Here is an 18,173-nt window from a genome sequence, read left to right as displayed (position 1 = left end):
ATGCATATAAGTTGTTGTCATTTTCATGAGTCGCATAGCATAAATGAAATGGATGCGTCAAATACGATTATGTATGATTAAGATGATGTTGTGTATGTTATTTATGATGATTATGATGTTATTATGTATAATGGTGTTGAGTATTTGGGTGTGAGAATATGTTATTGTTGATTGTGTAATGAATGTATATTTATTCTATGTTTCTCTATCTTAGCATTCCTTACATTGTTTATATTGAATCTTGTTTCTCACCCATTTTGTTTGAATGTTGCATTTACATGGGCATCGTGCACATACTCATGAGTAGATCTTGATGAAGTAAGTTGAAGTTGGATCCTAGAATACTTCCTTAGTTTATTGTTTGATTAGTGGTGTCTTGCTTTGATTATGTAACATCAGGTTGGGAATGCTTGTTTTACATATTGTGTTGCTTATGTTGAAGTTAAATATCATTTTTGTTTTGTGGAGATTCCGACTTATTTGTTTGAGTTAATTAATATAACTCCTTTTATTTATATTATGAAATTTAAAATATGAGACTAAATTTGATGAGAGGATATACCTTTAATAATTGTTTAATGATGATTCTATTGCGATGATACCATAAGTGAAGGTGAGCATGCGATGACAGGTTTTATGTGAATTTATGTAACTCGTGTTACGGAGTAGGATATGTTTGATGTGTGTGACGCCTTATGTGGTTATACTTTTTATTAAATTATGCGATAATTTGTATGTGGAGTTTTAGGGTGTTACATCTGATGGTGACCGTCATACGGGAAAAAGCATATGTCATTTACTACAGTGTAGTCAATAAACACCTGGAATGGCTCTATCACCTGATTCCCTCTATATTGGGCAAAGGAAAAAGCATGTGGTCAATCCTCAATGCATTCCATCACAAGTTCCCACCCAGATATGCGAGGAAAGTGAGATATGACCCACACCTGAAAATTGTTCAGGTAAAATATTAGTAACAATTGTATCACATGTTTTGTGAAAATATTAATAACAGTAAAGGTTAAAAATAAATTACCGTAAATAGTGTCCAGCTTCCAATCATATGTCTTGTCTTTTAAAGACAAGCTTCACCTAGTTTGGAGTAGAGATAAACCAAACATGTGGGCCCCCAATTCCACTCTTGGATCCGCTCTAAGTATGTGAAGTATGACAAGTAGACTGCATCAACGTAGCTTTCACTTTTGTCCATAAATATTGTCGTGCCAACCAACTATAGGAAGTATGACTGCAACGACATTATATGTGGAACAAAACGTGTTCCTCATCTCCTTCGACCTTCGCTGTCGTAACCAGGTGGTTTTTGTACAGATCCTCCAGGTATGAAAATCGGGCATGAGCGCCTCTCGTGGGATCAAGCTCCTCTTAGGCCTCACTTGGGTAAGCTCTCAATAAATTCACCATCAATTCAAGTACCTCACCTCTGTTGATTCGAGAATGGTTTAGTAATATTTCCCTAGACATCATCAAGAGTGATGGACATCTCACCATGAGGGATGTGAAAAGATGATGTCTTCTTGTGCCAACTCTCCATAAAAGCCGCCAACATGACATGGTTAATGGTCATGTATCTAGTGGTGCATATACCTGCCAGCCTAGAGTAACAAACACAACCTTAAAACCATGTGTTTACATTTTGTTCCAGGTTCAAAATCTTCTTGGCATGGTTTACATATTCTACAATTTTACGTTCCTTTAAAACTAAATATATCAATATCAGTCATAACTCAATTATTATGAAACAAATGTAACGTGAAAGTAAACAAATATATCTCTCCTTCCCAAACATGCCTAATAGCATGTTCAACATAGAGAGTGAGTAAGGAGGTATCATAGGGGGCTCCTGGAAAAAATTTAGGTACGGGATCAACAACATTATGGGGCTTTATGGGGCATCATAAGCTTCATAAGCTTGAGGGTCAGCAAGAGACATGTGCCCTCGGGAGGTCGAGGTCTGAGACACCTGACCTTATGAAGCCTAAGACATGCGGCCACGTGACGTCGACACTTTCGCATCAAACGAACTAGCACTAACTTGTGGCCTCAAGCGCGTTGGCATCTCCCTACAAACGGACGCGTGTTGGGATACACGATGGTGCCTCAACCTGTCCTGATTTTCAGCCATTGTTCCTATAATATAAAATAAAAAATAATATAAAAATAAAAGTAAGTGAATTAAGAGATGCATCTCCATAAAACAAAAAATAATATCCAAAATAGGTGCATCTCCGTAAAACTGGAAAGGAAAAAAATTCCAGAAAATACCTTCCATAAAAATGCACGATAGCGAAAATTCTTGAAAAGACAGACAATGCTCTACACACCAATAAATTTTTATGTATGTGTAAACAAAGTACCTACTTTGAATGTAACTACAAGTTAATTCATTTTAAACAACCTATTTACCTATTACATGCATCACAACTCAAAATAGAAAGAAAATGAAAAACTTATCGATTGAGAGTTGTTGTGTGAAAGCTTGAATATAGTGAATGAAATCTACTAATATTAATTGCAATGCAGTTGAAGTAGTGTTGAAGCTTGAAAAAATCTCTTGTTGGTTTTTGCAAAAGAGCTATGAAGTTGAAGTGTTTTTGAAAATGAAGAAGGAATAAGGGAGGTTCTGGTGCGAGTAGATCATTAAACTCCGTCTAGAGATGCATCTCTGTAAAACTTGCTTAGCTTAAAGCTCTGAGTTTGCAAATAAAGGATTATACGGAGATGCATCTCCGAAAATATTTTTTTGGAGAAAATGGAGTGTCTCAATCAAGATAGTGTTGGAGGAACGTAATTTGAATGCTTTCAAAAATGCATCTCTGAAATTTAGAGTATTTCGTGAATTTATATCGTGGATAACTTAATGAATATGCACCGCAAAAACTTCTACGCACAAGTATAAAAGTATAAATTTATAAGAAAGGAAAAAAAAAATTATTCTTACACTATATTGTACACCTACAGCGTATTTTACTGTTCACCAATACAGTAAACTGTATTTTACTGTTCATCAATACTGTGAACAGTAAAATATATATAATTAATTTTTTATTTTTTTATCTGAACGTTTATTAACCAATTTCATAACGTTTTTAACCAAACTTCATATCTTGTATTAACCAATTTTGATGGCTATTCAAAATGATTTTTAATATTTGGAAATTTATTAATCAACTTCATAGCTTAATTGACCAACTTTTTTCACTATTTTAAGTCAATATTCATGTACATTGTTCATAGATATGTTGTTCATGTAATATTTACATACTATTCATAAATATATTATTTTATTTTTAAAATACACTATTTATCATATAAATACGATAAATAATATATATGGTGTAAATATTTGATGTAAAAAATATGGGGAAAAAATTCAAACACTTTACGAAACAATGTGAGGCAAAAGAAAGATTCAACACTCTATGAAACAATGCTTTATATAAAATTTGCATAATTTAATGTGCAAAAAAGGTTGTATTTTGTTTTTCTCAACCATTTTGAAAAAATAAATCGTTATGCAAGATTCTTTATTAAGGGGAGAAAAATTCCTTCAAAGAAAAATTTTGTATTACAAATCTATACAAAATTTCATTAAATATAATCATGAAATTAAGGAGATAGGGGGCAGAAATTTGGACACCTAGACTTTTACAGGTTCAAGCACACCGTCCTTGCTAGTGGCCTAATCTCGTTCCACCATAAAATTTGATCCATTATTGATCACCATGTTTTAGATTGAATGTTTACAAAAAAGAAATTACAGTTTCCTGGACCTGTGAACTAACTCGGCTTCAATTTACCTTCAACAACCTTGTAAACAAGATTTCCTAAATTCTTCAAAATGAGTCTCACTTTCCACCAGATTTAATTTTTGGACAATTCAAATTGCTGTTAATTTCCCTAATTGAGTTCTTCATCACATTATGAAAATACTTTTTGAAAACCATTAGTTTTTGTGAACAGCAGTGTGATTCTTGTAACATTATGTTATATTTCAGATTCTAGATGTGTATGCTGGCGGAGGAAGATGTTACACAACTCACTGTCTCAGCCCAGAGATTTACCAGTCATTGTTTTCCTTATGACTTAAGACAGAACTTATCTTATGAATCCAAATTACATGTATATAGATTGTGTCAATAGTCAATAATCAATAGAAGTCAACATAGCCCTGTTGTACAAATGATACAAGACACTGCTAGAGGATATTGAAGGAATAACGAGGGGACAATATTTGGCATATGACATATTACAGAAAACTGAATCCTCAACCTATAACCAATTTCAATAGGTACTATAACTTCTGGAGTTATTTTTCCTCAACCTAGTAACATTCTACCAAGAAATATTTTACAAGAGAATCTAGACTGCTGAAAGGGCAAGAGCCCTTAAGTTATTTAATGGTACATCTGTTGAAGAGCTTGTGGAAGATTCAATACAATTTCTGCATATGCTGGGATAGGAAACATAATATAAAATCAGTAGCACGCGATATAATTTTAAAGTAGAGCAATAGAGACACATATCAGAATCAAGTGAACATGGATGCAGGCTTGTAGGCCTTTGATAAACTTAATTAAGAAAAATGACTTTCTACAGTTTATCCTTAGTATTAAAAAAAACATTTAATGAATTTACATCATTTAATGCATTTGTAAAATTAAATCTTATACTTAAAAAAAAAACCATTCTTGATTTCTTATATCCAATATTCTAAGAAGTCTCGTTAGCATTTGCCGAAAAGTAAAATGCATGTTAATTCTGAAGTCTAATTTTATTAAAGTACTATTCGGACAATAACCATTGAAGACAAAAGGCTAAAAATCAGACATTATTTTTGTTAGAACTAAATAAACATGTAGATATTCTAATATATTGATTGCAAGTATTTTTAGAGTATACAACTTCCTAGATTAGTGTTTATTCATTAGAAATTCAATGTCTAGATTAGTATTTTACTCATTAGACATTCAATGTATTTGTTGTAACACCGTTATAAATATAAGTAGGATGATTCAAGGATAGACGCACAATATAAAGAGTTTACATGTATCGGTGGTGGTTTCTAGGTTGCTCTGCATTTTACTTCTTAAATGTATATTCTGTACAGCCACTGTTTTATATACTTTTAAACTGGTAATATAACCACTTGGCCCAAGCACCACCATTAAATGACGCACAATCTTCCGGCAAACAGAAGGTCGTATTCCTGAACCGAACCTCATGTGCTACGGTCGTATTCCTGAACTGAACATCATGTGCTTATACTCGACAAAACAGTTTCGCTGTGAGAAAGAATCGGCACTTAGTTGAAACAGGTTGAAACAGCTTGTACCATGCTCCTTCACAATAATATACATGCTGCTATGAGAAAGAATAGGCACTTCGTACCATGCTCCTTCACAGTAACATATACCTCTTCATTTTGGGGGATATGTGATACTTACAACTTACACTTAATCAATCACATGCTCTCCTATGTACTCAACAACTAGGTACCATATTCCATTTTGTTCTCCCAACATCTTTACTCTCTACCATTCTGCGACTTCGGATGCACATGTTTTGTTCATGATACTACTCCAAATAAAGATAAACTTGTTGCAAAATCCCTCAAGTGTCTATTCCTTAGCTACTCTCGTCTGTAGAAAGGTTCTAGATGTTATTCCTCAAATCTTCAGCGGTATATTGTCTTTGCCGATGTCAGCTTCTTCGACACTCGTCCTTTCTTTCATTATACTTCTGAAGAGCCCAATAATTCTAGTCAATAACAATCCTTCTCTCCAGAGGTCATAACCCTTCCGATTGTACCTACATGTGTCGCTATCCCCACACAAGCCCTTCGCACCAATCAACAGAGGCCGCATCCACCATCTGTTCCTTAAAACTCATTTGGATTATCATTGGTATCTACATCCTTGTCTATTCCCAAAACTCATATGAAGCTATGTCTGACCCTGAATGGCGACAGGCTATGGTAGATGATATGGTCGTTTTGCACTCCAATGATATATGGTTGTCGATGGGTTAAAACAATTAAAGTTGGGTGTGATGGAAAGATTGACCACCTAAAAGCTTGCCTCGTAGAGAAAGAATACACACAAATATTTAGCCTTGACTATGGAGATACCTTCTCTCCAGTTGCCAAGACCGCCTCTATCCACCAAGTTCTTGCTTTAGCTTATATTCATCAATGGCCACTCCATCAACTAGGCATCAAAAATGTCTTCCTACATGGTGAGTTGCGGAAGGAGGTGTACATGGCGTAACCACGAGGGTTAAGTGTTAATGATGTTTTTTCTCACCTCGTCAACCAACTTCACTGATATCTTTATGGCTTGAAACAATCTCCTCATGCATGGTTGTCAAGATTTCGATCTAGATCTTAAAATCTTACGATTTTGCGACCTCACTCACTCCCAACGATCCCGATCTTAAGTAGAATCGCGTCTTGTAACCAAATTGTGAAAAAACTTTAAAAACCATTGATTTTGTGCAACCTGGGCCAGTTCTGGCCACTATCAGTCGTTTTCCAGCCACGCTCGACGTTTTCCGGCCAACATCATTACAAGCTGAAAAGGTTGACAAGATTGTGAGGCGCAACAATTACGGTTCAGCAGAGGCCATTTTCCCACGAATACACTTACCTACCAAAATATCATGTAAAAAAACTTCGAATATATACTATAATTTTTCGTCTTAGTAATATCCTACGGTTTTTGTTACAATCTTATGTTTTACGATTCCGCTACCCCTCTCGATCTTACAAAATTATTTGAGTAGGATCTTCCATCTCTTAGTTACGATCTTACTTCGAATATATACTATAATTTTTCGTCTTAGTAATATCCTACGGTTTTTGTTACAATCTTATGTTTTACGATTCCGCTACCCCTCTCGATCTTACAAAATTATTTGAGTAGGATCTTCCATCTCTTAGTTACGATCTTATATTTTACGATTTTACTGTCCCCTCCCGATCTTATGCAAGATCCCGATCTTGACAACCTAGTCCTCGTGTTTGGTTTGGCATGTTTAGAATTGTGTTCCAAGAGTATGGCATGACTAGATGTGATGTTGATTACTATGTCTTCTTTATGCATTCTTCACCAACCACTTATGTGTACACTACACTCCTATTGATCCCAACGCCAAACTACTATCGGGTCAGGGGAGCCACACAAAGTCCCTGGTAGATATCGACATCTAGTTGGCAAACTTGTTAGTACTTGTTAGTAGACATGTTGTTAGTAGGGTGCATGTTAGGAAGGGTAAAAGTGGGAATTAAACATATAACTATAATTATTACAGTTGTAACAAATGAGTAACTAATTTTGTTAGGAAAACAGAAATATACATAGCAGTTACATTATGCAACAGAAGAATAACTAACTATGTTAGTAAAACAAAATTATAAATAGAAACTGGAGGGAAGGGAGAGTTAGTTTTTGGAACTCAATTGTAATTGAAAAGTGGCTTTCTCGAATCAGCTAGATTATTGCATACTCTGAATTCCTAGAGAATTCTTACCTTCTTCCCTTGTACCAGTTGAACCGTTCAAAACCTTATTACCTCACAATGATCATACCAGACATTACTTTTGTTGCCAATGTGGTTAACCAATTTCTAAATGCTTGACGTGATAACCATTGGATTGATGTGATTCGCATTCTTAAGTATATGAAGAGTCCGTCGGGTAAAGGATTATCTTGTGAAAACAAGGATAACATCCAAATTGAGGGTTATTCTGTTGTTGATTGGGGAAGTTCAGCAGTAGATAGAAGATCCACTTTAGGGTATTGTATCCTCATTGGAGGAAATTTGATCTCATTGCGGAGCAAGAAACATAACATAGTTGCAAGGTCTAGTGCAGAAACAGAATATCATGCTATGGCATCAACTTGTGAACTCACATGGCTAAGACAATTAATTACTCTAACCGCTCAAATCAGGAGACGACAAGGCAATGAGACTAATATGTGACAACCAAGCTGACATTGCATATCGCCTCCAACCCAATTTTTCATGAAAGAACTAAGCACATAGAGATCGACAGTCACTTTGTGAAAGATAAGATTCGTTCAGGAAAAACTAACTAATTTTGTTAGTTCAAATGATCAATTTGATGACATATTTACTAAATCTCTTAGGACCTCGGGTTGAATCTATTTGTAACAAGCTTGGTGCATATAACATGTATGCTCCAGCTTGAAGAAGAGTCTTAGAATAAATAAACCTGAAGATATTCTAGATTGATCATTAGTATTCCTAACGTATACAACTTCCTATTAGTGCTTATTCATTAGACATTCAAAACAAACAGTGTGATCTAAGTATAGGCACACATACAGAATATAAAGAGTTTCCCAGTTTTCTTGTAATTTAACCAAAATAATATAGTTTTCACCTTCTGGTAGACTCATAGTCCGTAAGGCATCTTCTGCATAGGATAGTCGAACTGGGAGAGGATGATTTCCCGAGACTCCATCTTCCATCCGGTTCAAAGTTGTAGTTGAATTTTTATTCAACATTGGCCAGGCTAGCACTGTAACTCTAGTTGGAAGCACCGAAATGAGATCCGTATATCGAAGGCTGACTGTCACTTTGCTACAAAAACATAACATTTTGATCTATCAAGGTGAGAAAACAAGAGAAAATATAGGGAAGTGGAAGAAAAAAGGGACAAAAAATTAAGTCATGAGAATCAGAATGAGTGTATTATACCAATGATTTCACTGTACTAACATTTGAAGGAAGGAGGGAAAAACTTCAATGTTTTACAGAATGGAAGAAAAAATTATATGACTTTAACTCACTAACCAATCAAAATCTTCCAATACAAACTCGATCATGTGATGAGGAAGGCTATGATACAGCTCTCCAATTTGATTTCCATAAAGTTCCTTTATAAGTCTGACCTGCATGATATTTGTAAGAGGCAAAAAGTTAAATGTTAGTTTGTAACAAAATAATATATGTACTAGATACTTACAAATAGTCAAATACTTGGTTCTTTACCATCCAAATTATTTCTCAGGAATTTCCAAATATTCAATTGATAAATTTAGACTTAATAGGCAAACTGTGATCTAGCGTAGCCTGTATCCTCGTGCATTACAGATGGCGGTAGTTGATATTTAATCTCAAAATTAGAGGGACAGATGATAAAATCAATAGAAAAAAAGAAAAGAGAGGGACACTATAAAGTTCTTGTGCATGCCAGCCATGCCCCAACTTTGAACATAGAACTGATTTTTAGACGTTGTTCGGGAGTTATGAGAGTGGTAAGGGAAGAATTGCCAAAATAGAAAAATATTCAAGATGATCGATCATATACCATCTAATAGTTTACATACCAAGAAAACTAAGTGATGCCCCTAGCAACAGCACCAAGTTTAATATCTTCCACAATCAGTGTACTTAAATGGCATTGGCAGATGAACTGCAACCCATAATCAGAGATACTAGCGTTAAACATGTTCTATTATTCTTTTGTTGGCACATTTAGGTTTTGTGTTTGAACAATTAAAACATGTTCTATTATTCTTTTGTTGGCACATTTAGGTTTTGTGTTTGAACAATTAAAACATGTATGGTTGTTTTAGTGTAAAGTTTTTGATCCATGTGTAACATACAAGTCCATAAGGATCATGATGGCAATATGCTTAATACCAAAAATGAACATATCTCTCTAATGATTACATACATGGGTAGTCTACCTGTTCCCGTCTATCCACGTATGCTTGCAATAGATCTCCAACATGATCTATGAATTTCTGAATGCCAACCAATAGAAACGATGCTTAGAAAAAAAGTTCAAATAGACATGGTCCGTGGTAACATATATAACTGACTTTACCATAGCATTGGATGAAAGAAGATCATTTTCTATTTCATGTATTGGCAAGAAATATGGAAGTGTGTGCTCAAGGACAGTCATCTTTTCAAGAAAAGACTTGCTCTCCAGTACACAGTGGTAAAACTCACAAGATTCACCTGGCAATAAATGAACAGAAATTATCATTAACAAATGGGAAATGGAAGAAGCCTGTAGAGAAATATCCAGCCTTTGTCGGTGTCATTCATAATATCACATCATGAATTAGCCAAGTCATGAACAATTTAATTCCAAATTACCAGCAAAAGATGTCTCATACTGTATGCCAATTCTTGCCCCATCCAAACAGCAAATTACCTGCTCTCAAATACACAACCAATATTAAAAAGATTATTGATCATGAAGTTAATACATAAAATAACAACTAATCCAAGAAATGCAACCAAAACCTAGACAATCCAAATATTTTTTGGAAGGGGACACAACAAACACCACCTTCAAGCCATATTACATTAACAGGAGTCAGCTATATGCATCAAATGTCACCATGAATACCTCTAAATCTCATTTTATGATTTGGACTAATTTTTTTTTACCTATGTCCCTTTCATAAGTCACCTGATTCGCAATTTGTTTCAATATGTGGTTCAGATACTCAGCCTTTGAAGTATTGAGTATGTGGGAGGGTATACATAACCGGTACATTATCGTTACGCTATCAATAAATTTTGTTTTTCTAATAGTAAAATAAAATAATCATCACAAAAAATCATATAAAATCATATGATAAATAAAAGCTAACTTCAAATACTAAAAGATTTAATTTTGTAAGAGTAAAGATACTACATTTAAAGAAACTTTTTTATCCCAAAAAAAGGCAAACTTGAAAAGTTATCTAAAAAGTAAAAACAAAGGAAAACTTAAAAATACATAACATAACAGGATTTCTTTAGTATGTAAATTAAAAATTGGTGAACATTAATTTTTCGTAAAAATTTAATTTAATCTAGAAATATTTTGATCAAATTTAATTTATAAAGCCATAACTTTGCTGTCGAGAAGAGATAATGGTTTATTAGCATTCATTTAAAAGTCACGATCTGAGAGTTGCGGCTTTTAAAAGAATATCACACTATAATTAACATTTAATATATTAAATTTAAAAAGCATTCCTCTCATTGATAATAGCATCCCAACCCTTCATCTTCCTGTAACTATGACCGCCCTTAGTATGTTCTCAAACATTTCGACTCTGTCCTTTTCCAGTTAGTAGCTTTTCACGAAATCAACAAAAATTAACAAGTACCATGAAATGACATGTGCAAGCTAATCCACGGATCCCTACCTACTAGGGTGAATTTTGTGACTATGGTCCCTTTACTTCTAGCTATTGGAATATCCAATATCCACCATTTTGTTAACCCCCTTACTAGTAAAATTACCGCCAAGGCAGTTCCGTGGCATATTCAATGTCTGCTGCCACAGGCCACAACACCTATTTTTTCCACCATGCACCACATTTATATGGAGGTTTTGGATGGATGCCATAATCAGCCATTGATAACACTTGTCTCCGCAAATGTCCAAAACCACTCGAAACAAGAATCTACCATTTTCTCTACAGTGGGAGCTACCCATGTTTTTTTCTAATAATTGTATTATTAATTCTGTCCTGTGCAAGCACTCATCGATCTTAAAATTCCCATCTCTGCACACTATGTTTCCTTTCATGGCTCTTTACCACCCAAAATTCAGTCTCATGCAACATCTTTGGGAAAATATATATGCAGTAAAAATTTCCTAAGTTCGAGTGGTAGTTTCCAATCGTAGATCGCACCAACAATATTTGATTATTTCTTCAATGTTGCTTGGATTCTATTGTTTACATGTCCCTCTATCTCATTGTCAGTATGTAGAATGGACACAAGGAACTTATAAGATGAGACTTGCGCTATATATCCTCCGATTTTCACCTCCATGCTATGATTGGTAAGTTTTAATTGGTTACTCCTACAGTCCTACTTAGGTGGAATCTGTACGGTTTTAAGTCATGTCTCCATATCTCTAACTTGCCATTTATTTATTCTTGACTCTCCATCTAAATAATATCACCACAAAAACATGCACTGGGGTAGTGTCACTATGATTCGATATGTTAAGTAAAATATCTAGAATTAAGATGAAAAATTAGCGGCTTAGTGTTGACCTTAGTCCACACTTAAGAGTTATGGGAAATCTTCAAAACCCTCCATCTTAGGATTACTAACTTGACAGTTTCAATTTATTTTCCTCTCAGCCCGCACATTCATAACCTTTGCTGGGCGGACTCTCTAGATATGACTTCGCAATTCACATAAATTTTTTCCTTATAATTAAAAATATATATATATATATACAAATTTGGTAGTAGTCTAAAGTATTTTTAACTTTGGTGTATGTATTCTACACCATACCCCCATGGATACCCACACCCAAAACTTTACCTTGTATTGTTCTTCTTTCCCCAACCGTGCATATGCTTTGGTAACATTACAGATATTTCGCTCCACTGTAAGTTTAGGGCTGCGATCGTATCTCCTACTATTTTGACATTCACACTTACGAATCACAATCTCTTTCGCCTACCTCAAATTGAGAATCGTGTCTAACCTGTTTCTAAATTTTGTATTTCTTGTGTACAAAAATGGAATCCCAATGTATTTAGTTATTTAAACAGTTTTAAAAACCGAACTGAACGGTCCGATCAGATGAGCCGGGAACCAAACCTATAGCCGATCCGGTCAGGCTATCAGATTGGCTGTGCTATTAACCCATCCAAAATCGATACTTAACTTGTTTTACCAGACAAAATTGGACGGTTTGGTTCTAATGAGACCCATTTCTGACATTTTCATTAATGATGACGCAAGACTTTTGTTAAAATATTAGAAACTGCCTGTAATAGAAAATATTTTGTAAAATTCCAAATAAATAGTGCTTGAAAGTTTTGAACCCCTATTCATTCTATGGAAAATCCGCTGCCACTGTGCTAACAACATAACTTGTATATTGTTTTACTTTTATTTTACATATTATGTACTAGTTTTGTATGAAAACATACTCCCTCACAAGTGTTGATCTTGTCAAAACACAGCACGTTGCTTTTGTTTATGATTTGCCTGCATCATATGCTATGAAGCATGGACTCCGACACGGACACCGAGACACGACACGGACACTCTGACACCGCTAATGTCAAAACATATGACACTGACACCGCTATATATAAGAGAGTATTTCAGCTTTATTTAGCCATCTATGATTAAAAAGGTTGAAAATATTCTAATTAAAATTAATATTTTTAATTCTTTATTGATAACATTGCTTAAATACACATTTAAATAATTTATATTTGTATGAGATTTGTCCAAAATATGTATAAATGTGTGTCGAAGCAAAGAAAAAAAACAAATTTTTGTTTGAAACATTTGTCTAAATTGTGTTACATTTGTTATGAGTGTCATACGAGTGTCAACCATTGATTCAAAGAGTGTCGAAACAAAGAAAAAACTCATTTTTTAGTGGACACTTGTCTGACTTTTCTGACACTTCTTTGACTTTTCCGACATGTGTCGTACGGGTGTCATACAAGTGCCGGACACTGACGCGTGCCGGACACCACGACACGCCTATTCCTAGAGGTGTCTGTGCTTCATCATATATTTATGAATTAACAATTTATCTTTAACTTTGTAGTATTCCCTTTTTTTCTCTCATTATTATTATATACAACTTGTACTACCTTAGAATTCAAATTGTAAACACACAATTAATATATTATATTATTTAATAAGTCTTTTTTATTTACACAATAATATATAACATTCGTATTTTAGAAAGAAAAAAAATATGCTATAAAATAAAAAATAAATTTTTCATAAAAAATATGCTATAAAATAAAAAATAAATTTTTCAAGTGTTATATATGTCATAACTTTTTTAATATAGACTAGGTTTACAGTCATGTGGTTCAGCAAGTCATCCAGCGTCCAACAAGTGATCTAGTATTGGTCCAAGGTTTAAAACACTGGTTCTTTAGCCTATTCTCTTACCTCCACAATTTCGTCAGTACATAAATTGATACTCTCTCGTCCACATCACTTAAATAAGGAAAGTATTGAAATATTGTCTAAACCTCATCTGCCTATTTTCTTCTCTACTGTCTATAATGCTTGAAATATCTGCAACTTATTACAAATATAATCTGCTATTACTGAAAACTAAGTAGCCATTCTACCATGAAAAGTTAGTCAGGGATGTAATATCATAATATTTACCTTGTTTCCAGTTTTGTAAGTAATTTTTTCCTGAGGGCTTGTTAATATGTCAGTGTCCCCAGACATTGCTTTTCTGTCTGTCTCTATATGCACCTGACAAGAATACATTTTAATGGGTCAAAAGTTATCATGAACATCAACAGTGAAAGTCAAACAAGTGATTACTATGGAGCAAGGACAAATATCAGAACTGGCAGAACACGAGTAAAAAATGAAGGTAACAATCACATAATCACACCTGCTCTCTTATTGTAGCTAGTAGACCATCATTCCACTGCTCCCCATCTAAATATATCTCTGCGTAAAAAAGGAGATTAGGAAGCACTATTCTGGATATCTCTAAGGAAATGAAGTAACAGTAGACGTTGGTAAGATTTTTTTAGATTAATGGTTAATCAATATTTTTTCTATGTTCAACTCTCTTTTGTCATTCTACGCAAAAAAATAAAAAATAAAAAGAAACTACCGTCATTTATTCTACATCATCAGCTAACATTAATAGCAAAATGATCTTTAATTTACGTAGGGCCCAGCTCAATTCTAGCCGGTATAAATAGTGTAATATTCAGGCTTTTAAACAGTACTATTTCAAACAATAGATGATTACACACTCAAATATTGACTTATAAGCCACTCAGCCAGGCCAGGCTGCACCAAATAACAGAAGGCACTGAAGAATAATATTTTCTAGTTATTTGCAATGCTTTATTGGTAATTGTGTAACAAACCAACCCAGCCAGCACTTTGCACCCTCATGCCTGCAGGCTTGTCATATATGTGTAAACAGTCATTTTAGTCTCCAAAATGATACAAGTGACATCACTCAGATCCTCCAATCAAAGTTTATATTAGCATAGTTCGTCAATAACAAAAAAGTAACATCGAGTCAACCTGGTGCGCAGCCTGTGAGAAGACCATTCATGAAGCTACAAATTTAGGAACTAAATTGATATCACAATCTGATAAATGGATACTGATGTCAATTTTATTTGGAGGATGAAACTGATATCACTTTCTATGGAAAATGAATTCAAGCATAAACACAATAAATTGAAATGTGAATATCGAATACGGAGGATAACATTTGAAATTCCTATCAGCTAGACAAAAATGTAACAGGATATCAATGGGTATGTAACAGGAAACAAAGCAGTGCCAGTCTGTCAGAGACTGTCCATTATAAATAGGAATCTACCTTCAGTTTGAGAAGCTCGTGCAGCTTCGAATTCTTTCTGTAGACGCTCAAATGCTATCTTGTCAGAATCCCTGCTGACTAAGTAAATATTTAAAAAAATGTCTCTACTTTATTGCAGCAAATAACAATTAATGGACATTCGGAAACAATAATTTTTTATTTAGGCATCCTTATAATGGGACTAAGATATTCGTCGAGGAAAAGAGAAGAAAACTAAACACCTTATAATAAGCAGGTAAGCGTTGAATGTGTATAAAGCAGTTTAAAATACATATTAGAAATTGTATAAAAGCCAATAATGTTGAAACATTGAATATCAATTGCAAGAATGACCTGCGTTTTAAAAGAGAAAAAGCCGCCCTAGTACATGAGATTCTGCCATTACGGGAGGACCAAAAGTACTGTCTTAACTCCATAAGCAGAGAGGCTGTATCTATGACTACAACCCATGACCACCAGATTTCAAGGCAAAGAGAAAAGTACAAAGGGGGAGATGAGAAATCCTCAAAATTGAGAAAATAAGCAAATAGTTAAATAAAATGGAACATCTTGTGATGAGAGAAAAAAAACTCCATGGCAAGGTAACATTTCTTCTCTATTCTTTATTTTTAATCATCCAAAAAATAAAATAAAAGAATGGATCAAAGAAAAATAGGGGCACTTCATTGCTAGTTATCACTTTGCGCTCACAGGCCTCAAGTAAAAGGTCACAACTTTTTGTTTTCTTTACCTTTGTGTCTGCAAAGAAGTTATTAGGCATGCTATGATATGGTAGCTATTTACTGTTTTTGGTTTCTCTTTCATTAGCTGTGATAGGACAGATTGACAGACATTATTTTGAATTCGAGAATTCAACTCCATTTACTAAATTCTTTCTTAAAGTCCCACCGTAGACGTTCTTCAAGGATCCCAAAAACTAATAATGAAAATAAAATGTGAACTCAAATAGTTTTCTCAACTTGAAATATATTCCGTAATCCTCATGTACCCCACCCACAGTTGGGCATTAAAAGTCAAAAAAGAAATTGTATAAAAAGACAATCATGGACAAGTTTATACAATTCTATACTTATTAGTTTTTAGTTCAAGTAGCTGCCCGCTGGCCACTTTTCAGTGACAAATTCAACCAAGAAAAAAGCCTTATACTTTATTAAGGACATTTTACCTAGAAATACGCTCTGCCAAATCTCCATGTCTTTTAAGCAAACTTCCGACTGCCATGAAAATAATATAATTACTTCCTTCTATATCATCTAGAAAATGGAAGAAACATTTATGAGATTATAGACTTACATTTGGCTCGTGTAATCTCCAACCGATTATCATCCTCTTGTATAAAATTCTGAGAAATAGATAATACCAATATGAATTCAGTTAAGACAAATTTTTAAGATATCATATCAAGAGAGAAATCTAAAACTTGCATAAACTTTCAAATCTGTAAACTTAAATGTGGAACATTTACAAATGCACAGTTAAAACCGAGTAATGAAACTACAAGCCTGCCTTACTACCATATCCATACAGCAACTTCAACTTAAAAGTAAAAATAGAAGATTGAAACTGCAAGGATCATTCTAGTGCATCCATGTTTTATTTCCCTACATGCATGCTCAAAATTCCATTATATCACAAAGGATGAAGACATTTGTTATGAGAAATTCAAGAAAATAAATAGTGAAATACTCTTTCCCCTATTCATCCAAATCAACACTTATAAAAGTTAGAACCATTACCACATCCCCCATAGCTCCATATGGTCGTTCGGCATATTGTTCAAACTGCTGCATGATCCCACAATCACCAGTGAAGAAAATAACATTAAGAGCAACAACAATCATAAGCCATAAGATAAGCACAACAAAATGAATTAAATATATAAACAAATTCACAACTACAATTTGCAATAAACATGAAAAATCTCAGGTTTGATTTTCCACCAAACATGGCCTGAAGTGGAGATAAACACCAAGAATCAATGGCGTCTCGTAATTGATTTAGAAATTACATATACTAAATAACCTATACAGATAGCTTTAAGAAGTAAGATAAATCAATCAAACAAATTCATGTTGTGGAATGCTCAACAGTAAGGTATAGTCATAATCGTTCCTAGAAATTGAGCTGGTAGTGAAATTCATATGAATTAGGGTTTATTCCTGCAATACGAGTTAGGTTTTATTGTGATTGTGATAATTGCAATTCGCCAGAGCTGGAACTCGGATGCATGACGAGAGAAGAAAGAGAAAAAGAGAAAGATTGTAAGGTTGGGGAAGGAAGATAGGGAAATGGACCTTGCGAGAGTATTCGCCGGAGAATGGGTTTTTTCGTTGCCTCTTTCTCATGGATTCTTCCACATCGCTCTCCATTTGAAGGAATTACTTGAACTTGATGCGGTTATGTTACTGTGTTTTCCGCAAGTTATGTGAGAGAAGAAACTGGGAAGACGATTGTATTGTATCAGTGGGAGTGTTAGCGCTAGACAATCTAGTGGGCCTATGTGGGCCTTATTACTTGCCCGAGTGATTTAAAATTTTGAAAATTGTTAAATGTACCATTTACAATTTAGTTTTAGTTTATAGATTTTAACTAAAGGTCTTATATATAAATTATTATATTTGTTAAGTGGTAATAATTGTCAATAACTCACATACAATCTTGAGAGTAGAAGTGATGGTATTTGTATTTGTTAAAAAGTATAATGCGGGACAATTTTTAGTGATTAAGGGATGTTAGAGATTTATGGTATGGTGAAGGGTTGAGAGATAGCTCGTGTAGGGGGTGAGAAGTTCTATATATGTGATTT

At 34.1% G+C, this 18,173-nt stretch overlaps 1 protein-coding gene across 2 annotated transcripts; it reads right to left on the bottom strand.

Moving 5' to 3' along the window:
- Positions 1-4,116: 4,116 nt before the first annotated feature.
- On the bottom strand, positions 4,117-17,885 carry LOC127085444 (uncharacterized). 2 transcript variants are annotated; one of them, XM_051025956.1, is made up of 13 exons: positions 17,662-17,885; positions 17,104-17,151; positions 16,661-16,709; positions 16,533-16,581; positions 15,368-15,438; positions 14,411-14,469; positions 14,173-14,265; positions 10,156-10,213; positions 9,878-10,014; positions 9,738-9,794; positions 8,839-8,936; positions 8,426-8,625; positions 4,117-4,471 (listed from the first exon to the last, which is right to left on the bottom strand). In XM_051025956.1, exons 1-13 carry the CDS (start codon positions 17,734-17,736, stop codon positions 4,416-4,418), a joined length of 1,050 nt encoding a protein of 349 aa, XP_050881913.1. In that variant the 5' UTR covers positions 17,737-17,885; the 3' UTR covers positions 4,117-4,415. The 2 variants fall into 2 exon arrangements, with proteins under 2 accessions (XP_050881913.1, XP_050881914.1); XM_051025957.1 differs by having other exon boundaries at positions 17,104-17,148; positions 17,662-17,860.
- Positions 17,886-18,173: the final 288 nt, after the last annotated feature.

Source organism: Lathyrus oleraceus, chromosome 5, assembly GCF_024323335.1.
Source record: "Lathyrus oleraceus cultivar Zhongwan6 chromosome 5, CAAS_Psat_ZW6_1.0, whole genome shotgun sequence".
NCBI classification, from domain to species: Eukaryota; Viridiplantae; Streptophyta; class Magnoliopsida; order Fabales; family Fabaceae; genus Lathyrus; species Lathyrus oleraceus.
The sequence above is the reverse complement of the archived record's forward strand: the minus strand, read 5'-3'. Positions and strand labels throughout refer to the sequence as shown.